This window comes from Vidua macroura, chromosome 4 (genome assembly GCF_024509145.1).
Source record: "Vidua macroura isolate BioBank_ID:100142 chromosome 4, ASM2450914v1, whole genome shotgun sequence".
Taxonomy (NCBI): Eukaryota; Metazoa; Chordata; class Aves; order Passeriformes; family Viduidae; genus Vidua; species Vidua macroura.
In genome coordinates, this window is record NC_071574.1 from 4,204,516 (window position 1) to 4,222,813 (window position 18,298).

At 36.4% G+C, this 18,298-nt stretch overlaps 1 protein-coding gene across 1 annotated transcript in view; it reads left to right on the top strand.

Moving 5' to 3' along the window:
• NAA15 (N-alpha-acetyltransferase 15, NatA auxiliary subunit) overlaps positions 1-18,298 on the top strand; it is a 37,788-nt gene that overhangs the window by 11,034 nt on the left and 8,456 nt on the right. Inside the window, exons 2-14 of the mRNA XM_053976088.1 lie at positions 3,808-3,892; positions 4,748-4,852; positions 5,447-5,604; positions 7,363-7,497; positions 7,684-7,837; positions 10,185-10,304; positions 10,984-11,079; positions 11,214-11,320; positions 11,737-11,809; positions 12,532-12,701; positions 13,244-13,396; positions 15,419-15,547; positions 17,973-18,186. Of these exons, the coding sequence (XP_053832063.1) occupies positions 3,808-3,892; positions 4,748-4,852; positions 5,447-5,604; positions 7,363-7,497; positions 7,684-7,837; positions 10,185-10,304; positions 10,984-11,079; positions 11,214-11,320; positions 11,737-11,809; positions 12,532-12,701; positions 13,244-13,396; positions 15,419-15,547; positions 17,973-18,186 (1,699 nt within the window). The remainder of the gene's footprint in view (positions 1-3,807; positions 3,893-4,747; positions 4,853-5,446; positions 5,605-7,362; positions 7,498-7,683; positions 7,838-10,184; positions 10,305-10,983; positions 11,080-11,213; positions 11,321-11,736; positions 11,810-12,531; positions 12,702-13,243; positions 13,397-15,418; positions 15,548-17,972; positions 18,187-18,298) is intronic.

Genomic DNA, 18,298 nt, shown 5'->3' on the forward strand with positions numbered 1-18,298 from the left:
TTGTCACTTACCTCCTGTAGTCTTGCATGATTTTGAAGGAGTCATACTTTGCCTGCCTCATCTTACTTATGCTTTGTACAATTGTATTAAAGCAAGTGTTATTTCCTTGCTATAAAGATGGAAAATTAGTTAAGGGGTATAAAAAGAATCTTGGTGTGTTTAGAATAGGTTGTTGTTCTGGCCACAGCATGTATAGAAAAGCTTGTTAGGCATCTTAAAAGATCTGGTAACATATTAAACTAAAAACTTTGAAGGGCAGGAAATGTGTAATAAATTCAATACTGATGTAGAGTCAGATTCTGTTCTTCTGAAGCATTAGCCTTCTTAACCTTACTCTTTTCAAGTTTAGCTTTTATGTTTTCTCATTGATGATGTCACAAGTTGTAGCTGCAGCACTTGTCTGTCAAGCATCACAAGCACACTCCCCCTGCTAGCTTTGAAGTTTATATGTGCAGGAATTTAGCTTGGTGCAGGCAACTGTGCTCTTCTAGCCATCTCTGGAACAGAGAAATATGTTACTTCTGCAGAACATCTGTCCTAAAGCAAGGGTTGGAGCTCTGAGAATGACTGCTGCAAGCTATTCATCTGGGAGGAAACAAGCTACCCAGATGAATAAAATTCCTGTTTCTGGAAAGCCTGTATCTTTATGTCTCAAGAATACTTGACATGTCACCATTCCTGCTTCTGTGATTTTTTTTAAATTTAAATTGCTCATTCTTTTTTCTTCTCTTACTTAGAAACTACATACTTGCTTAAGGATCTTCTTTCCTAGACTGTGTATATATTTTCTGTCTCCTTTTTGTTAAAAGATTTTTGTTTGAATTGTCTGTTCCTTGAAACTATAGGTTCACTGAGGTTTGTACCAGCCATGGTTGCAATATGCTTCTATCCTGGCTTTCTTCTGTCTCATTCACACCTTAATTTAAGCTTGTTAGTCCATAATCTCTCTGGAGGATGAGTTAAGTATGTGCACAGCTTCAGGCAGGGGAATCTCAGTGGTGCTGTTGGGCCCACTGTGAGGAAACAGTCTCTTCTTTTCTGAAGAACTAAATGTGACCTCAATTTCATTTGTTCCCTTCTTTACAATATCAGAAGATACAGTGTGTTCATATAACACATATACAGAATAAGGAAACTCATAAAATAACACAATTTGAAATGTTTGCATTAACAGAATGAAATAAACTTGAAAGTATTAACTAGAAAACGTGGTGAAATTGTATACAGGAAATCATTCCAACTTGTCTTGATCTAGAACTAACCTGTCAAAGAAGACCTTTGGTGCTTCACTGGGGAACATACAGAGCTGTATTCTGGAGATAAAAGTATATCCAGATTGTTTGCTGATAATTTGTTGGCCTTACCCAAGTAGCTTCTGGGTTATGAGAACCTTTCTTTGTTATGAGATGTAAGTGGACATAAACTTGTATATCTTTTCCTCCATGAAGCCTAAAGGAAGAATTTGTTAAAATTCTCAGTGAGTTTGCTCTGTTCCAAACTACCTTGCATTATAAGCTCTGTATCACTCTAGAAAATGTTGTGTGCAAATACTTCCTGTCTCTAGCATATATCCCATATGACTTTGCCTAAACTTCAAGGTGAGAGCCTGGTTGTTAGAGTACATCAGATGGAACCATTTAGTGACAAGATGTCACATTCATAGCCAGCATCTGAGCAAGCTGTACTCAAAGCCCCAGAGTGCCCCATCTGCTTGTGACAGTGCTTTAGTTACACTGCAGACACGTTCTTCAGTTCCTGTGGCTGCACCACTTCTGTGACAGGTTCTGCTGCTTTCACAACTACCTGGGTGGGGGCAAGTGGCGGCTCTACTTTTCAGGGAGGAGACCTGGCTGGTAACATTTATGACTGATGGTTTCAATTTAAGAAAAAGGAAAAAAAAAAAAAAGTCTGTCAGCTCTGACTAGTGCTGATTATAATGACTCAGCCAGCTACTTGAAAGCTGATAATGACAATGGCTGGAAGGTGTAAGTAATACCAGTCAAGCTTAATAGGGGGAAAAAAAAAAAAAAAGTTGCCTGTACAGATTTCCTCTTACCTAACCCTTAAAACGTTCTTTTGCAGTGCTGACTTTTCCTGTCCTTGGTGAACAGAGGGAGTTGTCTTTTGGAAGTGTTCAAAGTCAGGGTTGGATGGGGCTGTGAACAACATGGTATAGTGAAAGGTGTTTCTGCCCATGGGAGTGGGTGGGTGGAACTAGATGGCCTTTGAAGGTCTGTTCAAGTTAAAACCATTCTAATTAATTTTGTTGATCTGTTCCACTTTGAGTACATCTTGCTTGCTCTCTCTGGGCATCTTCCTTCTCCCTCCTTTTCCATGAGAGCAATTCCCTTTCTCCTAAGGGTGGTGACCGTGTAGGGGGAGCAAGATAGGTGGTTTGTGATGCATCTTGGTCTTCAGTCATATTATTTCAGCTTTATGACTTTAATACTAGAAAATAATACATGCACTTAGTGTTTTGCCATTTTTTTACACCTTTGAAATTTATTGTTGGCATTTCCAAGAGAAAACCAGACACTAAACAGCATCTTTCATTATGAAGAGCAGCATAAAACACAGAAGTTGTAAATATGCCATTTTCTTTTTTAAGCATTTCCCCTAACATTCATGTAACTTTTAAAAGTTTTATTTTTAGAACCTTCTGCTTGAAGGGAAGACCTGGGGTCTGCCTTTCCTAAATATTTTTGTTGTGAGTGGTTTGAGGACACATGGTGTTCATATGTGCTTATGAATGCTCTTGGATAATTACTTTGGAACAGTGTGAGGAAAGATGGAGTCCTGAGCAACAACTTATTTAGAAGGACTTGAAAACTCTGAGCTGTACCCAGTTTTTACACCCCTGTCTGCCATCCTGCCACCAGAATGAATCAACCAGAGTCAGTGAGGTCCTGTTATGAATGGCTTTGTAATTAGTAACAGGATTAATAGGATTTGGGTTGGTGCTCAGTCAGTGTGTGCTCCTGGGCTCATAAATGTTTATTTCATTACAAAAAAAAATGAAACGTACGAGGTTCCAAGCATTTGCCAAAGTGACCTAAAATGTATGAATTGGTGTTTATAATGTTATTTCTTTTGGCTTATATTTAAATATGAGCACAAGAAGTATATTTACATAAATAAAATACTAAAATTGGTTTTTAAAACTCATGCTGTGTGCTGTTGTGCATTGTGGTCACCTCACATTATGAATGAGGCTCAGACAAAAGAGTTGGACTAAGAAAACAGCAGAGGAGTGTTTAAATTTCCAGGATGGCAAGATATAATGTTACTGTGTACTAGTTTTGAAAGTTTGGATGTATGAGATACATGTTGTAATGAAACTCATCATAAGAGGTTGCTTTCAGAGGTACTTTAAGCCAAGTTCCAATGATTTATGTGTCTTTCCAGCTTGGATGGTTGTTGGAGGTTGTCTCGTGGGTTTCTATTCAGGATAATTGGCCAAAGTGGGTTCAGTGCTAACCAGTGTTACAACATAAGGTTTGCTTTTGTGTTAAGGGAGAGTTGAATCTCTTCAGGCACTTCAGCTTCTTGTTGTATCATACTTGAGAATCTGCTGTATGATAATATGTCTTCACTTATACATTTAAGCTCATGGTGTTCATAAAAACATGCTTTTTTTTTTTCTCTGTCAATGGAAAGAATTTTTAAACACAGGAAGCTCAATAAACAGGATTCATTAAAATATTAGTACATTTTTTAAAATCTGTAGCTGTACTGATGTGTCATTTCAGGCATGCATAAATACTTCCTCTCTAAATTTTTTGAATAAAACTTTTTTTTTTTCTACAGAGGTGTTATGAACATAAGCAGTATAGAAATGGGCTGAAGTTCTGTAAACAGATCCTTTCCAATCCCAAGTTTGCAGAACATGGAGGTAAGTTTTCAAATGGCACGTGCTGTCTTTTTCACTGTACTTAACAGTAGAGGAATTATTTTCATGTTTTATACCCCTTCACTGTTAACTTTTTGCCCCTAAAGCAATAAAAGCATCCAGAAATATGTGTATTAAGCATTTACTGTTGGTAAGATTTGTCCTTTTAAAGACTGATCTTACCAGTAGTCAGAGCTTCCCATTCTTTATCAGTCAAGTCTAAGATTAATGGTGCAAGTTCCTAGTACAAGTATGCATTAATTAAATCACTTTTCCTAGGAAATTGATATTCACTCAGATAAAAGTGAAAAACAAAAGGAAGAGGCTGAATATTGTTCGGTATTCTGTCAGCTCTGTGGGCCGCTACTTTTCTGAAGGAATATTCATATTTTAAAAGAAGAAAAAGGTGTTTATTCCTTAGCTGTATTTTTAGTCAGCTCTTAATACTTAATGAAAGTCTCTTAGCACTATTCAGAAATGCTTTGTGGCTTTTTTGCAACTACTTTGGTATGGGTGGATGTGTAGAAACATCAGAATTGTGAATAAATACTTGAGTAGTTAAAAAATACCTCCAAAAGCTGGTAGAGCAGACAGGTTAAAAATAAAACATTGCTTCATATTTTGATGGAAGTAATATAAAAGGTTTATTGCTGTGTATGATATATTTAAGCTAATAATCTGACAGCAGAGTTTTCCACGTGAGAAAAGAATGAAATCTTGATAGTGAGAACTGAATCTAAATTTGCATTTATATTATGTTTAGGGTTGCTATATGAAGCTCAAAACCCATGAAAACGAATAACCCATGAAATGAATAAAAAATTAAATAGCATATTTAATTTTTTTTTTCTTTCTTAGAAACCTTGGCAATGAAAGGACTAACATTGAACTGTCTAGGGAAGAAAGAGGAAGCTTATGAACTTGTGCGCAGAGGCCTAAGGAATGACTTGAAGAGTCATGTCTGTATCCTTTTTGAAACAGGGCTTTTGCTGATGATCTGAAAAGGTTGATTTCTGCATATACTTGGATTTATAGAATAGCAATAAAAGCCAGTTTAAACTTCAAACTGGAAGTTCAGAATTTTCCATTTCCAGTAAGTATTTTGTCTAAGCTATCCAAAGGGCAGATGCTTTGCACTCCTTACAGTCACAGTTGGGCTTACATGTTATTCTGGCATGCATTTGTGTATTTTTTATCATTAGTTTGCACCTGTAAACTCATGGTGGGCATTTAAGCATGTGATTTACTTTGGAAGCATGAGTAGTTGCCATTACATTGTAAAAAGACTGGTTATACACTTAGAGTTCAAATAAGCCTAATAGAGTTTTCAGAGATCCTGTTACTTTATTTCCTCCCCCAGTATGTGAAAAGTAACATTTGCAGCTTATTATATGATTGCATACATATAACTGGCAAAGTTTCTACAAAAAGAATTGTAGTGTTCCTGTCCATTTATAAAACAGCTTGAAAGCTTGTTGCCAGCTGTTCTATCACTGCCATGTTGGAGCTCATTTGTCCCTGCTCAAATTCAGTGGAAGCCTTAATAGAGTTTTCCAGGTTGGCATGTCTATGGCCTTCTTCAGAGGTCAGACAAGAAGTATGATGAAGCTATCAAATGCTATAGAAATGCACTGAAATGGGACAAAGACAATCTTCAAATCTTGAGAGACCTTTCTCTGCTACAGATTCAAATGAGGGATCTTGAAGGTTACAGGGTGAGTATTCATGCTGCATTTAATTATCACTTAAGGAATTGCAGCAAAGGTGGCAGATTGATTAATGACATTTCAAAAAAAAAATAGTTAGGTCCAGAAGGTTAAAACTATATGCAACTCTTTCACTTCATGAAAGTAAAAGCAGATATGCTACTGAGCAATTTCTATAAAATACAGAGATTTAATGGCAAATTAAATTATGCATTTTCAGCTCAGTGCAGAATTGCTTGCCTTATTGGTGGTTTTTTTTTTGATGCTATATAACCCAACTGTAGATAATCTCCAGTCTTGTTCTTTTCTTGAAAGGATTCCTGTAGGTAAGAGGCAATGTGTTCAGAATGTGACTTTCATTCAGGCAAAGGAGTTTGTATTTTTTAGTAACTTTGTACTATATATCCCTCCACCTTTACATCAGTGGCCCCCCGTTTTCTCTTAGCAGTAGGTAATAACAAAACAAGCAGTGTGTTGCATGAAGCACCATATTTTGGTCCCTTGCCAACTTGGGCATTAGTGAGTGGCAGCTCCATTTTTTGGTCAGGTTTTCATCTTTTTAGGTTTCCCTTGCACCTCTGAAGTTGTGTTATTTAAAAGGCACGAGTTGGTCTCTTCATGTAATACTTCCTTTTCAAATTAGGGTATCATTAGTATACCCACGAGCAAGTTCTGTGCTCAGAGTTGTGTGGAGCCATCAGCTAGCACAGGTCCTCAGAGAACTTATTCCTGAGTCAGGACAATTCTTAATCACCGATTTTTTCATATTAGACTTTTTTCATTTAGAAATTTGGTTCCCCTCTTGCCGAGACAAGGTAACTGAAACACTAAGTTTCATGTAGGTACCAAAACGCACATTTGCAAAATGTGTTTGCAAATTTCTATTTTCTTGGCCTCTGGATAAATGTGAATACAAATTTTGTGATCTCTGAACATACAGGTAACACATGGTTACTGAATGCTTAGAAGTCAGTAGTTCATGGCTAATCATATGCTGGTTTCTGAAGAATGTGAATTTGGTCTCAAATCTGGGAATAAGATTGTGTTTTGGTTGGTTTTTTTCCCTTTGCTTTAAATTCCAGCCTCTCCTACTTCAAAGTATTTTGAGTGATCATCATTCTATTAAAACAGCTGCAACTGGTTTTAGTTCTTTGTTAATCCCTACTTTTGACAGTTGAGGCATTTTCAATAGGAAGTAACTTTTTTCCTTAAAGTTAGGGTGAAAATGCCTTTCAGCAGTCTATAACAAAACAAGCTCCAGCTTTTCCTCAGATTAAAATTGCATGATACCAAGCAAATCTGTTGTCTTTTCCAGCTGTAATTATCCTCTTGCCAAAGAATAGGGATGTGTTTGCGTGACCTGTATTGCCTAAGAACACTTCCAATTATTAAAATACACATGTACTTTCAAGGTTAATTTGAAACACTGGTAAATGTTCCTGCATTTCAAACCAAGTACCCTTAATTACGTTGTGTTCATAAGTGGTTAGACAGGAAAAGCATGTGTGTCATACATTAACAAAATGAATCTGACTCATCAGGATTTGGTTGGACATGTTATTTTGCGAAGGCTTATTTTTTTTTTATTCAGTGAACACCCTTGCAATTCAAAGTTTATTCTTTCTCTGGTTAATAAAATGCATATAGAAAACTATTTCACAGTGACTTCCTAAATACTAGAATACTGAAGACAGAATATTGATTGCCTAATGGATTCTACAGAGTATCAGAGTAAAGTCAGGAAAATTAGCAGCTACTTTTTTGCAGGAAACAAGATACCAGTTGCTTCAGCTCCGACCTGCGCAGCGAGCATCATGGATTGGTTATGCCATTGCTTACCACTTGCTGGAAGACTACGAAATGGCAGCAAAAATTTTAGAGGAATTTAGGAAGACACAGCAGGTAAGAGGAGAACGTGAAATTGGTATATGGAGTGCTGCTTAAGCCAAAAATAAAATATTCCTTTCCTGATGAGAAAACTTCATGCAGTTTCTTTAGTCGAATGATTTTGATCCCAAATTTTAGAATTAGAATCTAATTCCATGATCTAATTCTGATCTATGTCCTTTGTGTGGCTTTCCTATGTAGACATCACCTGACAAAGTGGACTATGAGTACAGTGAACTGCTGCTTTATCAAAATCAGGTCCTCCGGGAAGCAGGGCTTTATAAAGAAGCTTTGGAGCATCTTTGTACCTATGAAAAACAGATCTGTGATAAACTGGCTGTTGAAGAAACGAAAGGTAATCACTGACTTTCTGAAGATACATTTAAACACATAGCATACAATGGGATGTCTATACTGTCAGCTTTTCCCATCTTTTGGAACTCAGATTTGGTTTTAGCTTAATTTATTTAATTTTGCTATTGTAAAGGACTGCTTGTCTCACAGCTTATTGAGTCCCTGTCATGCTCTTGTCCCAGGTTGATAAGACATCAGTGAGGTACAAACATGCTGTTCTGAAACTTTTAAGCTAACAGGTGTTTCAGACAGGAGATCCTAAATGGATGTCCTGAAGTTCTGTCTGAGTTGTGTACCCAGACCTGTGCTGTTAGAGATAGAGTGGCCCTGACAAGGATACCACGTGCTGAAAAGGAAGAATCATCTTTGATACAGCAGAAGGCTTTTAAATGTACTCAGTCACCCTTGCAGTATATAGAAATAGGCTCTTTAGTGAGGCTAGCGTAGCTTCTGTTGTATGATTATAAACCTGGTGTACAATACTATAACAGATCAGTACAATAGTGTAGCTTATATTCCACAGATGGAATTGCAGAGTGATACAAGTTCATTGTAACAGCTCTATTAACAGGTGCACTTTCTTAAAGCATGCTTTGTTCTTCTTCTGCTTGATGCTTGTACAGTCTTTCTGTGAAACTGCCAATCTATTGGAGGTACTGCTTGTTCTTGGCCCACACTGGAATATGTTTAGATAATTGCTTAAAGTAAAGAGAAGAAATCCTTTTACTCTAGTTTGTTCATGTAGATGTTGTAGCTAGTTCCCTATTTATGCTAATAGTAATCTCACTGTCTTGCAAAAGGAACCTAGGAATTGAGCAGTGACAGTATTATGGGAGGTGTGGTGCTTCCTCAAGGAGATTGATTGCAGATGACTCTCCACGGTAGCTGAATATCTTACTTGCTTTGCATATAAAAGGAGATGGATATAGAGACTACAGTATCACAGATAATTTTTGAAACACAGTAGTGGGACTTCTGTGGGTGGGAGTGGTTTTTTTTGTGACTTTAGTTTTTTATCTGAAGGATTTTTTGACATACTTTATGTTCTGTGTTGATGTGCTATGTGACATACATAGTGTTTGAAGGTCCAAAGTTTGGGGTGAAATAGGTTTTTCAAATAGGGCTTCATTAGAAATAAACCTGAGACTAACCACAAAACCCCCTAGGAAGTTACCAGACAAAAGGATGGAAATACTTTTTGCAGTCTGCATACTTTCAACAGGGTACAAGTGATTAATTTTTTTGGGCACAGCTCCCATTGTGTTGTTTGGACTGGCTTGGCTGCTGTGTGTTCTCTGGACAAGCATCGTAATAAATGAGTGTGTGCAAATTTTAAGCACACATGCAAAAGCCCCTGTGGCTGAAGTACAACTGAAAACCACTGAAACTTGCATTGGCATTTGCTGCTGGTAGATAGGAAAAAAAATTAACTTTCACCTCAGAGAAAGAATTTAAGGTTTATTTTCCCAATTCTGTTATTCTCAGTGAGTAAATTATTGATGTTTTCCTGGGCACTAGATTGTGTGTGTAGTCCTCAAGTTACTCTAACTGTGGAAAGCAGCATCTCTTGACAAAATTGCATGTTAATTGTGTGACATAGGGAACAAGAAAGGTAAATTTGCATTTTCCTCTTAAACTGGGTAAAAAAATCTTGCCTTAGCCTACAGTTACATTGTTCACCTCTGGTGTGTTGCCTAACATTAGCCAATAGCAAAGCTTTGTAAAATAGTTTTCCATTGTGAAACGGGAAATTTACTCTTGTTGCAGTTCCAGCATTAACAAAGATGGTTATACAATTGTTAGACCTAATCTTTACATTATCAATTTTAATTTGTATTGAAGTATCATGAAAAGGAAACTTGTTTGCATAATCTTGACAGTTCATTCATCTAATCAATGGCTTGATTAAAAACACTGAAGTTAGTTTCATGAAATACCAAATTGAAGAACCATTCTCTTACTTGCAGCTCTGCAATTTGTTTGGTTTTCAGGATGCTGTATACATCAAATACCATGTGTCTTCTGCAGTAAAAACTGCACTTAAAGTAACCAGTCACTTCAGTAAGTGAGAAAAAAATAACAAACCACTTGCATTTTGCATTAAATTTTCAAGTAAGTTTCAGGAATTACGGGCTGAGTTGTAAAATCTTACTGTAATTTCAGCTATTGTCAAAGTAAAAGCATATCTGTCAACTAGTTTGTAATGCTGTATGTAGTGCTTATTTTTTCTATGAAATTAGAATCTGCGTGGAGTTAAGGATTTTCCAGTCTTTTACTGTAGAGTGATAAATTTTACACTGCTTTAGTGTCTTGTTAGCTTGATTTAAAACATCTTGTTTTTCACACAGGAGAACTCCTGCTTCAGCTTGGCAGACTTGAAGAAGCAGTTGAAGTCTACAAGGGACTGCAAGAAAGAAATCCTGAAAACTGGGCTTACTACAAAGGCTTAGAAAAGGCACTTAAGCCGGGTAATGATTTGATACCTTGTAGTAAATAAGCTTTTTCTGCATATTTGAAATCAAGATGTGTATGAAAAGCTTGCATTGGTTTAAATACTAAAATTATTATTTTGAAAGTCCCCATTTAAATTTTGCTTTTTAGTCATAGTGTCTACATACCGTCATAATGTTGGGGTTTCTTAAGAAAGACAGGAAATATTTCTTGCATTGTTGTTACCTTTTCTTATCTAAAATCATAGAATCGTAAAAATGCAATAGTCTTTGCACGTGATTGAAAGAACAGAATTATTTCTTAGATGACAGTTTTCATTTTGAATTTTTCCTTTACTGCCTCTCTTATCTTTATCTTATGTTGTAGCTAATACAACTGAATGGTCCTCTTTGAAGATTTTAGACAGCAATAAGGCAGGAGCTCTTTTTAAGATGAGAGATTAGCAGTTAGTATTCTAGTGCTGGAAGAGGAATTAACAGACACTGTATACCTTGGAGTCATTCAATTCATTAGTTTTAATAAGAATAAGGAGGAAAATTCTGTTGTTTAGGAAGGATAGAGCCATTATATATATTACATTATAGTTCCTATATATGCTGATTCTTTTTTTAGTCAGGTATAAATCACTTCCCCTGGCCCCCCCCTTCCTTCGTGCCAGAATGGAAGGGGAAAGTAAACTCTAAAATTCTCTTCCAGCTAATATGATGGAGAGACTAAAGATCTATGAAGAGGCCTGGACTAAATACCCAAGGGGACTAGTTCCAAGAAGATTACCATTAAACTTTTTGTCTGGTAAGTGAATTTTTTGCTGAGCAGGTAGTGATCAACACTTGTGTTTCTTAGATTCTGATTTAACAGTATAAACAATCTGCAATTGATGAGTAATGTCTGGTAAAACAAAATCAACAGGTCTTTTTCCTCTCAAGGTGAAAAGTTTAAGGAATGTCTGGACAAGTTCTTAAGGATGAATTTCAGCAAAGGTTGCCCACCAGTCTTCAATACTTTGAGGTCATTATATAAAGACAAGGAGAAGGTAAGTGCTCTAACCAGTTTTTACGTGTTCTACCTCATAACTGTGGTGTATTGAAGAGGTGAAGGAAAGCATTTTTTTTCAATGTTCTCTCCATCAGCACTGCTTTAGATGACCTGATAATAGTGGAGAGAAAAAAGAAGTACATACGTTGGGCATACATGTGTCAAGTTGGTAAATGTAGAAAACTTAATATTTAGTAATTCTAAGCTGTATTAGTGTTCACCAAGGGAGGCCTGGTTATAGTTTGTTAAAATTAGAGTGAGATTGGGTACATTCTCAAATGTAATGTAATTCAGGATATTGCAGAGTTTTCTTACCAAAATAACTAGTTTGGGTAACACCACGTAGCTCAAGTTGAAATAAAATATTATCTGGCCCACAGATTATTTTTTCTGTGTCTCGTCTTGCATGTGTAGGTGGCAATCATAGAAGAGCTCGTGATAGGTTATGAAACCTCTCTAAGAAGCTGCAGGTTATTTAACCCAAATGGTGAGTGTTGAGACTGCTGGGCTTCATGGAAGTAGTGCCTGGTTGTAAGCACTGTGTGTCCATTCAGAGGTGGGGAAATAGGGAGTGAAGAAACAGAGGTGATGTGGGTTTTTTCTGGTTTTCCCCTAACACAGAACTGAATCATAGCGCTCAAATATAAAGTCTGTATTCAAAATATAGTCACTTGTTCTACATTTTTTTCCTGGATCCATGAATTTAGTCATCTCTTCACAGTTTTGAGTTCAAGTATGCTATTTTCAAGACTCAAGTTTACCACTGTTGAGGAAACTGAAGCTTGAAATCGGTGTCAAATCTATAACTACAGAAATGCCAAACAAAAGGCAATATACTGATAGTACAATGTTCAAGGAGAGGTGTCGTTTTGGAGCTCTTGGTGGGGACTGTGTCTTATGTTCTTGGAGGTTTTGCATATCTGACTGCCCTAAGCAAATACTTGGAACAGAGTGCACCTCCCTTTGACCCAAATTTGATAACCCTTTTCCTGAAAACCACAGAAGGAGAAGGGAGCAGTAGATGTCTAAGTCTTGGATAGATTTAAAAAAGCTCATTTCTGTACCTGGAGCCAGTTGTTTGAAAGCTCTCCTAGGTCTGATAGAGAGGCAGAATTAACTTCAGTGGTTGTGTTTAGAGCATTCTACTTCTGGTGTGCTGTTTTAGTAATAAACTGAACAAACAACCTCTCTCCATTTTACTCCTGCCAGATGACGGTAAAGAAGAACCTCCAACCACTTTACTCTGGGTCCAGTATTATTTGGCTCAGCATTATGATAAAATTGGACTGCCATCCCTGGCTCTAGAATATATAAATGCTGCTATAGAAAGTACTCCCACTTTGATAGAACTCTTCCTTGTGAAGGCAAAAATCTATAAGGTAAGTTTGGCTTTATTCTTAGTGACCAGAGGTTATTCATTTGTTAGGAATTCCAGTGAGTTTCTAGGTAAGGGTATTTTTTAGATACTTGAGATGGGGTTTTCTGCTGCATATGAAAAAGCCACTATGTAGGTTTCTAACTCAGTAAGGGAGAAATGTACAACAAAATGTGAATTCTCACTTTAAATACCACACTGATAAATCAGATTGTGTCTTTCATCTGTTCTTATCCCGTATTTTTTTAGCTGCTTAAGACAATTTCTCAGGGTGCTCTAGGGATAATGTATCAGAATGAGATTATCCAAACTGGTTCTTCAAGCATTTTCAGGAACAACATTCAGTGCTAAAAGACCAGTAATTCCATAATGAGGAAAGTTATTTAACTGCTTTTTTTTTTTTTTCTTTCAAGATCTATTGCTTTTGAAGTAGACTATTTATTTTTAAAAAGTCTAAAAAAACCCCTACTTATTTCAAGCAGTGGGATAGATAAAACATGCATGTTTTATAATTACTCAATCTGACTTAAATTTTTATCTTTATAGCATGCTGGAAATATTAAAGAAGCTGCAAGGTGGATGGATGAAGCTCAGGCTTTGGACACAGCAGACAGATTTATCAACTCCAAGTGTGCAAAATATATGTTGAAAGCAAACTCCATTAAAGAAGCAGAAGAAATGTGTTCTAAGTTTACACGGGTTTGTTGCACTTAATTAGAAGTCTTTGGAATAATGTGGGCCTAATCTCTTATGGAATAACTTTTTGTTTTTAACTTTGCAGTCAGCTTCTCTATCATATTTAAATTCTGTTTCAGAGCAACTATAGTTGCTTGCTTCAGTTATAGTAGTCCATAGCAGGGTTTGAATTAAACTTGGATAAGCATGATTTCATAGGAATAAGTGAAAACTCTACAAAGCTTGGATTTGGTTATTTTTGCTAGGTAGGAAAAATACAGCATGCCTGTTTTAGAGAAAACTTCTGAGAAAATATTTTTTGCACAGTAATCTTTGGGTTTAATGTTGATTCTGTATGATACTTGAAAGATCTCTTAAAGTTGTCCACGACTCTTTTTTCTAATGGTAGCAAGTTAGAGAATTCAGATGTCTCTTGGAAAATAATTTTTTTTATGTGGCTAACAGCTGAGAGCCTTTGTGAGGTGTCTTCCTTGTATGAACGTTTCATCCCCAAGTCCTTGTTTATCAGTGATGAAGGAAAGCTGCATGTTACACCTCTTTTATTTTTCCGTGTTCTTACACATGACCAGTTATCTGGAAGAAAAATGTTGTGTTATGGAAATTGCATAATTTCATGCAGCACTTTTTGTCCCTGCAGCAGCCCCATTTTGATAGGTTTGATGGTCACACAGGTTAGTTACTTTTTAAAATGTCCTACTTTGATATTATTCTTTCATAACTGCAAGTCAAAGCAGCACAGTGAAGTCTCTCCAGACTATTTGTCAAATTCCAAAGTTTTGCAATACTGGCAGTGTCATTTGTGTGTTGTCTATGGGAGACAGACAACAAGCTGTTGGGATCTACCTGCAAAAGTAAAGCCTTTCCTGTTTGTTTGTCCCATTTTCTCCTCTCTTAAAGAGCAGGAGAAACCTGGAATGTAAGGTAGAATGGAGAGAAGGGAGAGTTCTGTTCATAAAGGAAACCTGAAGGATCTTGTGAAATGAAGGCTATGTGCAGGCCGACATGAGGGGAGGGGAAGTTCTCTTTTATATATGCTCAGTAGCTTTATGTTTGAGTTTTGATGCAAACCCACTATGAATTTAGGTTAATTTGACCTCCCTCAATGCCTTAAGTAGCTTGAAGATGATGTTAAAAAGGAAGCATACCAGTTACCCAAAACTGAAATGGAGAAATATTGAAACAATTTGATGATGTTGCTCTTTAGAATCTCACTTATCTCCATTTGATCTTATATCTAGTGCTCAAATACAGGCTTCTTCCTTAAAAAACAATAATTAGAGAAGTCCTAGATTAAGCATAATGAAAATGCTGGCAGAACTGGCACTTTTTCCTCATTTTCAGTTGCCTAAATCAGGCTGTTTTCAACACTGCCTTTCTCTTTCATTGCTAAGTTCTGTGGATCTGTGCGAATATATATAAATATCAGATTTGAAAGACAACTGTAATCCCCTTTTTTGAACCAGAAGATGTCAAAGTTAAGTGTCCCTTTTCCCTTACCTTACTCTCTAGTACTGATTGCATGAGAAATAATCATCTACTACTGTGAGGATGCTTAACTCAATCAGCAGTTCTCTGAAAGATGCAGATGGCAATTTTGGTTGAGGAGAAAAAGAAAATCCTGCAGGATTTCCTGCAGGTGTCAGGGTCTTGTTGTGGGCTAGAACTTTTCTGCCATTTTTCCATGCTGCCATGTGTTACTTTTGTGCACACAGTATTAAAAACACTGAATGAAGGTCTCTCCTAATCTGAAGATGAGTAACTGTCACAGTGAAATGGTCACTGCCTGGCTCTTCATTGTGTCTTTCTGACTCTTCCAATACGTGTAACAAAGATGTTTGTATTTGTATTTTTATATTAATCAACAAAGCTAAGCAATTTTAACTTTTAACAACTTTCAGGACTTCAGTTCTGAGATTTAACATTCATTTTCTTTATTTGTGCTTTTAATTAGGACAAGATAAAAGGAATAGCAGCCAATGAATCCAGTGAGATTTATTTTTTGTATAATGCTGTTTTTGCTTTTAGGAAGGAACCTCGGCAGTAGAGAACCTTAATGAAATGCAGTGCATGTGGTTTCAGACAGAATGTGCACAAGCCTACAAGGCAATGAACAAATTTGGAGAAGCACTTAAGAAATGCCATGAAATTGAGAGAGTACGTATTCAGCTCAATGACTTAGATTGGAAAACACTGGTTGAAGTTTACTGTGCTAATATGTTACTTTTCTGAGCAGTAAGGATGCATTTAATGTAGCTTCAGGAGGGATTTCATGTTGGTTGCTGGCAAGTTGCATTTCCTCCTAAAAGTTCCTTTGTAAACTGTGTATTATGAAAAGATCTTATAAAGTTACTTAAAGATCCAGACGAGAGGAGAAAACTGTCAAAAATAATTTTAATTCTGGCAATGTACATAAGAAATGGGTATTTAGATACAAGTGAAGAGTATGTGCACTTCAAATCCAAAAATAAGTGGATGAGCTGACAAGCCCATCCTTAAAGTAAAGGACAGATCTCAGTTACTATTAAGGCACTATTTTGGAGGTACACAATACATGTTTAAAATATTACCAAAAATATTAACTATCTTCTCCTTAAAAAAAAAAAAACCTACAATTTAAATGAAGCTATTGCAAAAATAAAGACTTCTTAAAGTAGAAATTTTATTAAAAAGGGGGGATACTTGCACATTAAATGTAGATATCCATAGTGAGGTAAACAACAGAATTTGGATGCACAACTTTAGAAAGAAGCTTTTTTTAAAGCACATTAAAGTCTAGAAAAAAGACTAGACAGCTGAGGGTGTAAAAGAAGTGCTGAAAGAGCAGAACTTAGTAGGAAGCTGTGCCTCTTTGCAGATAGAGAGGTGCTAGGGGATTTCAGCATTGCTGCTCTTCTGCAAGGAGGACTCAGCTCTGGAATATTCTCTGATTTGAAAAAGGCAATGTAAAATTATCAAAGTAACCTGGTCTAGTGAAAGGTGTCCCTGCCTATGGCAGAGGGTTGGAAACAGATGACCTTTAAGGTCCCTTGTGATCCACACCAGTTTGTGATTTGCCAAGACTGCATTTTATTTGCATAAATCCTTTAAATAAATTAGTGTAGATTTTTTTTTTTTGTGTAAAAAGCTATTAGTCTTGTAAATTGTCTTGGGTAACAGAAGAGGTCAGCAAATAAAGTGATAACTTAAGCCACCAAAAAAAAAATTCTAAGGATTTAAGTCACTATGTTTAATTTATTTATTGGATTAATTGAAGGTGTCGTAAAGTTCAACAATAAGATCAGCAAATATGTTGAATTCAGAAACCATCATCAGGAGTAATGCCTTCCAAATCTTTTAGAGGGGCCAATTATGTGAAGAGGGCAGTCTAGTTGATAAAATGTGTTCTGGTTTTCAGAAGCACTTTTTATCTCATGCTTTACAACATAAAGGATCTAAACTGTCTCAGAAAAAGTAGGGAAGTTGATCTCATGGATTTAATAGCTGATTTGTGGCTGGAAAAACAGAGTAGGAGCAAATAAACAGCTTTTGCAAGAAAAGTAGTTTATGATGGAGATTACTAAGGCATCTCTATAGAGTCTTCATTATTTCATCAATACATGATCACAGAAACAGACTGAAAACAGCAAGGCCAACACCTGCTCTGTCTCAGTACTGAATTAAGCAGCCCATGAAATGTAGTGTTCAGCAGCGTAGTCAGTGACAAATTCTCTGCCTATGCATAAGTAGTAAAAGGTCTTACAATAATTATTGCTGCTCAGGAATCCTGAAACCATTACATATAATGCTGCAAAAACTGTGCAGATGTGGAGCAGCAGTCAAAAGGACACGTGAGGAATTAAAAGTCAAGAAGTACTGCTTTTCTTCTTTTATGTAAATCTGTCACACTGTTTACATTTGAGTATCACACCTTCTTAAAAATGTGCTGGTAAAACACCTGCTGTGAGGTAACTTCCAAAGGAAGAGACTGCAATTAGCTTGGTGTGCTTACTCTGCTATCCTGAGCTTTGACAAACAAAGCTGAGTTTAGGATAAAGTTATGTGAGATCATAAGTACTTGGAGAAGTTAAAGACTTCATGACTTAATGACTTTTCACTGCTTCTCAAATAAAAACAAAGGGACATTAGATGGTGTGGAAAGCAGAGCTTGAACAAAATACTTTCTCACATCATGTCTCATTTAAGTGTGGGATTCATTGCCATAGTATTTCAAAATATCAATATTATAGTGGAATCAATATTATAGTTTTGAATGAAAAAAAAAAACAGAGCAGTTCATAGAAGATTGAATCATCCTCAAATGATGTTTGAATGCAGTGGCTGTAAAACCGTTGTCTGTTAAACTGGAAATTCTTAGAGGTAGTTACTTCTAAGAGACTGAAATTGATATGTTTTAGTTCTGGGCTAAGATGCCTTCTGTTCTTTTCACCACGATTTTATTTTTGGAGGGTTTTGTTGATGTTTGTAATAGTTAGGTTGTATTGGTCAAACAGTAGGCTTTTGCTAAATTATTTTTTTGAAAGTCCAGGTTATTATCTCATTGTTAATACGTACTAACTAATGGTATGTTACATTGTGATAGCATTTTGTAGAAATCACGGATGACCAGTTTGACTTCCATACTTACTGTATGAGGAAGATCACCCTTAGGTCTTATGTGGATTTGTTAAAACTAGAAGATGTGCTTCGACAACATCCCTTCTACTTCAAAGCAGCACGGATTGCCATAGAGATCTATTTGAAACTTCATGATAATCCCCTAACAGATGAAAATAAGGAACATGAGGCTGACACAGGTATTCAACCCTCAGGATTTATTCATCATGCACTTTCACTAATTAGTGGGTATTTTAGGAAGGTCTGGCATTCGTTATGGTTGTCAACTGTGGTAGTCAAAACCAGATTTCT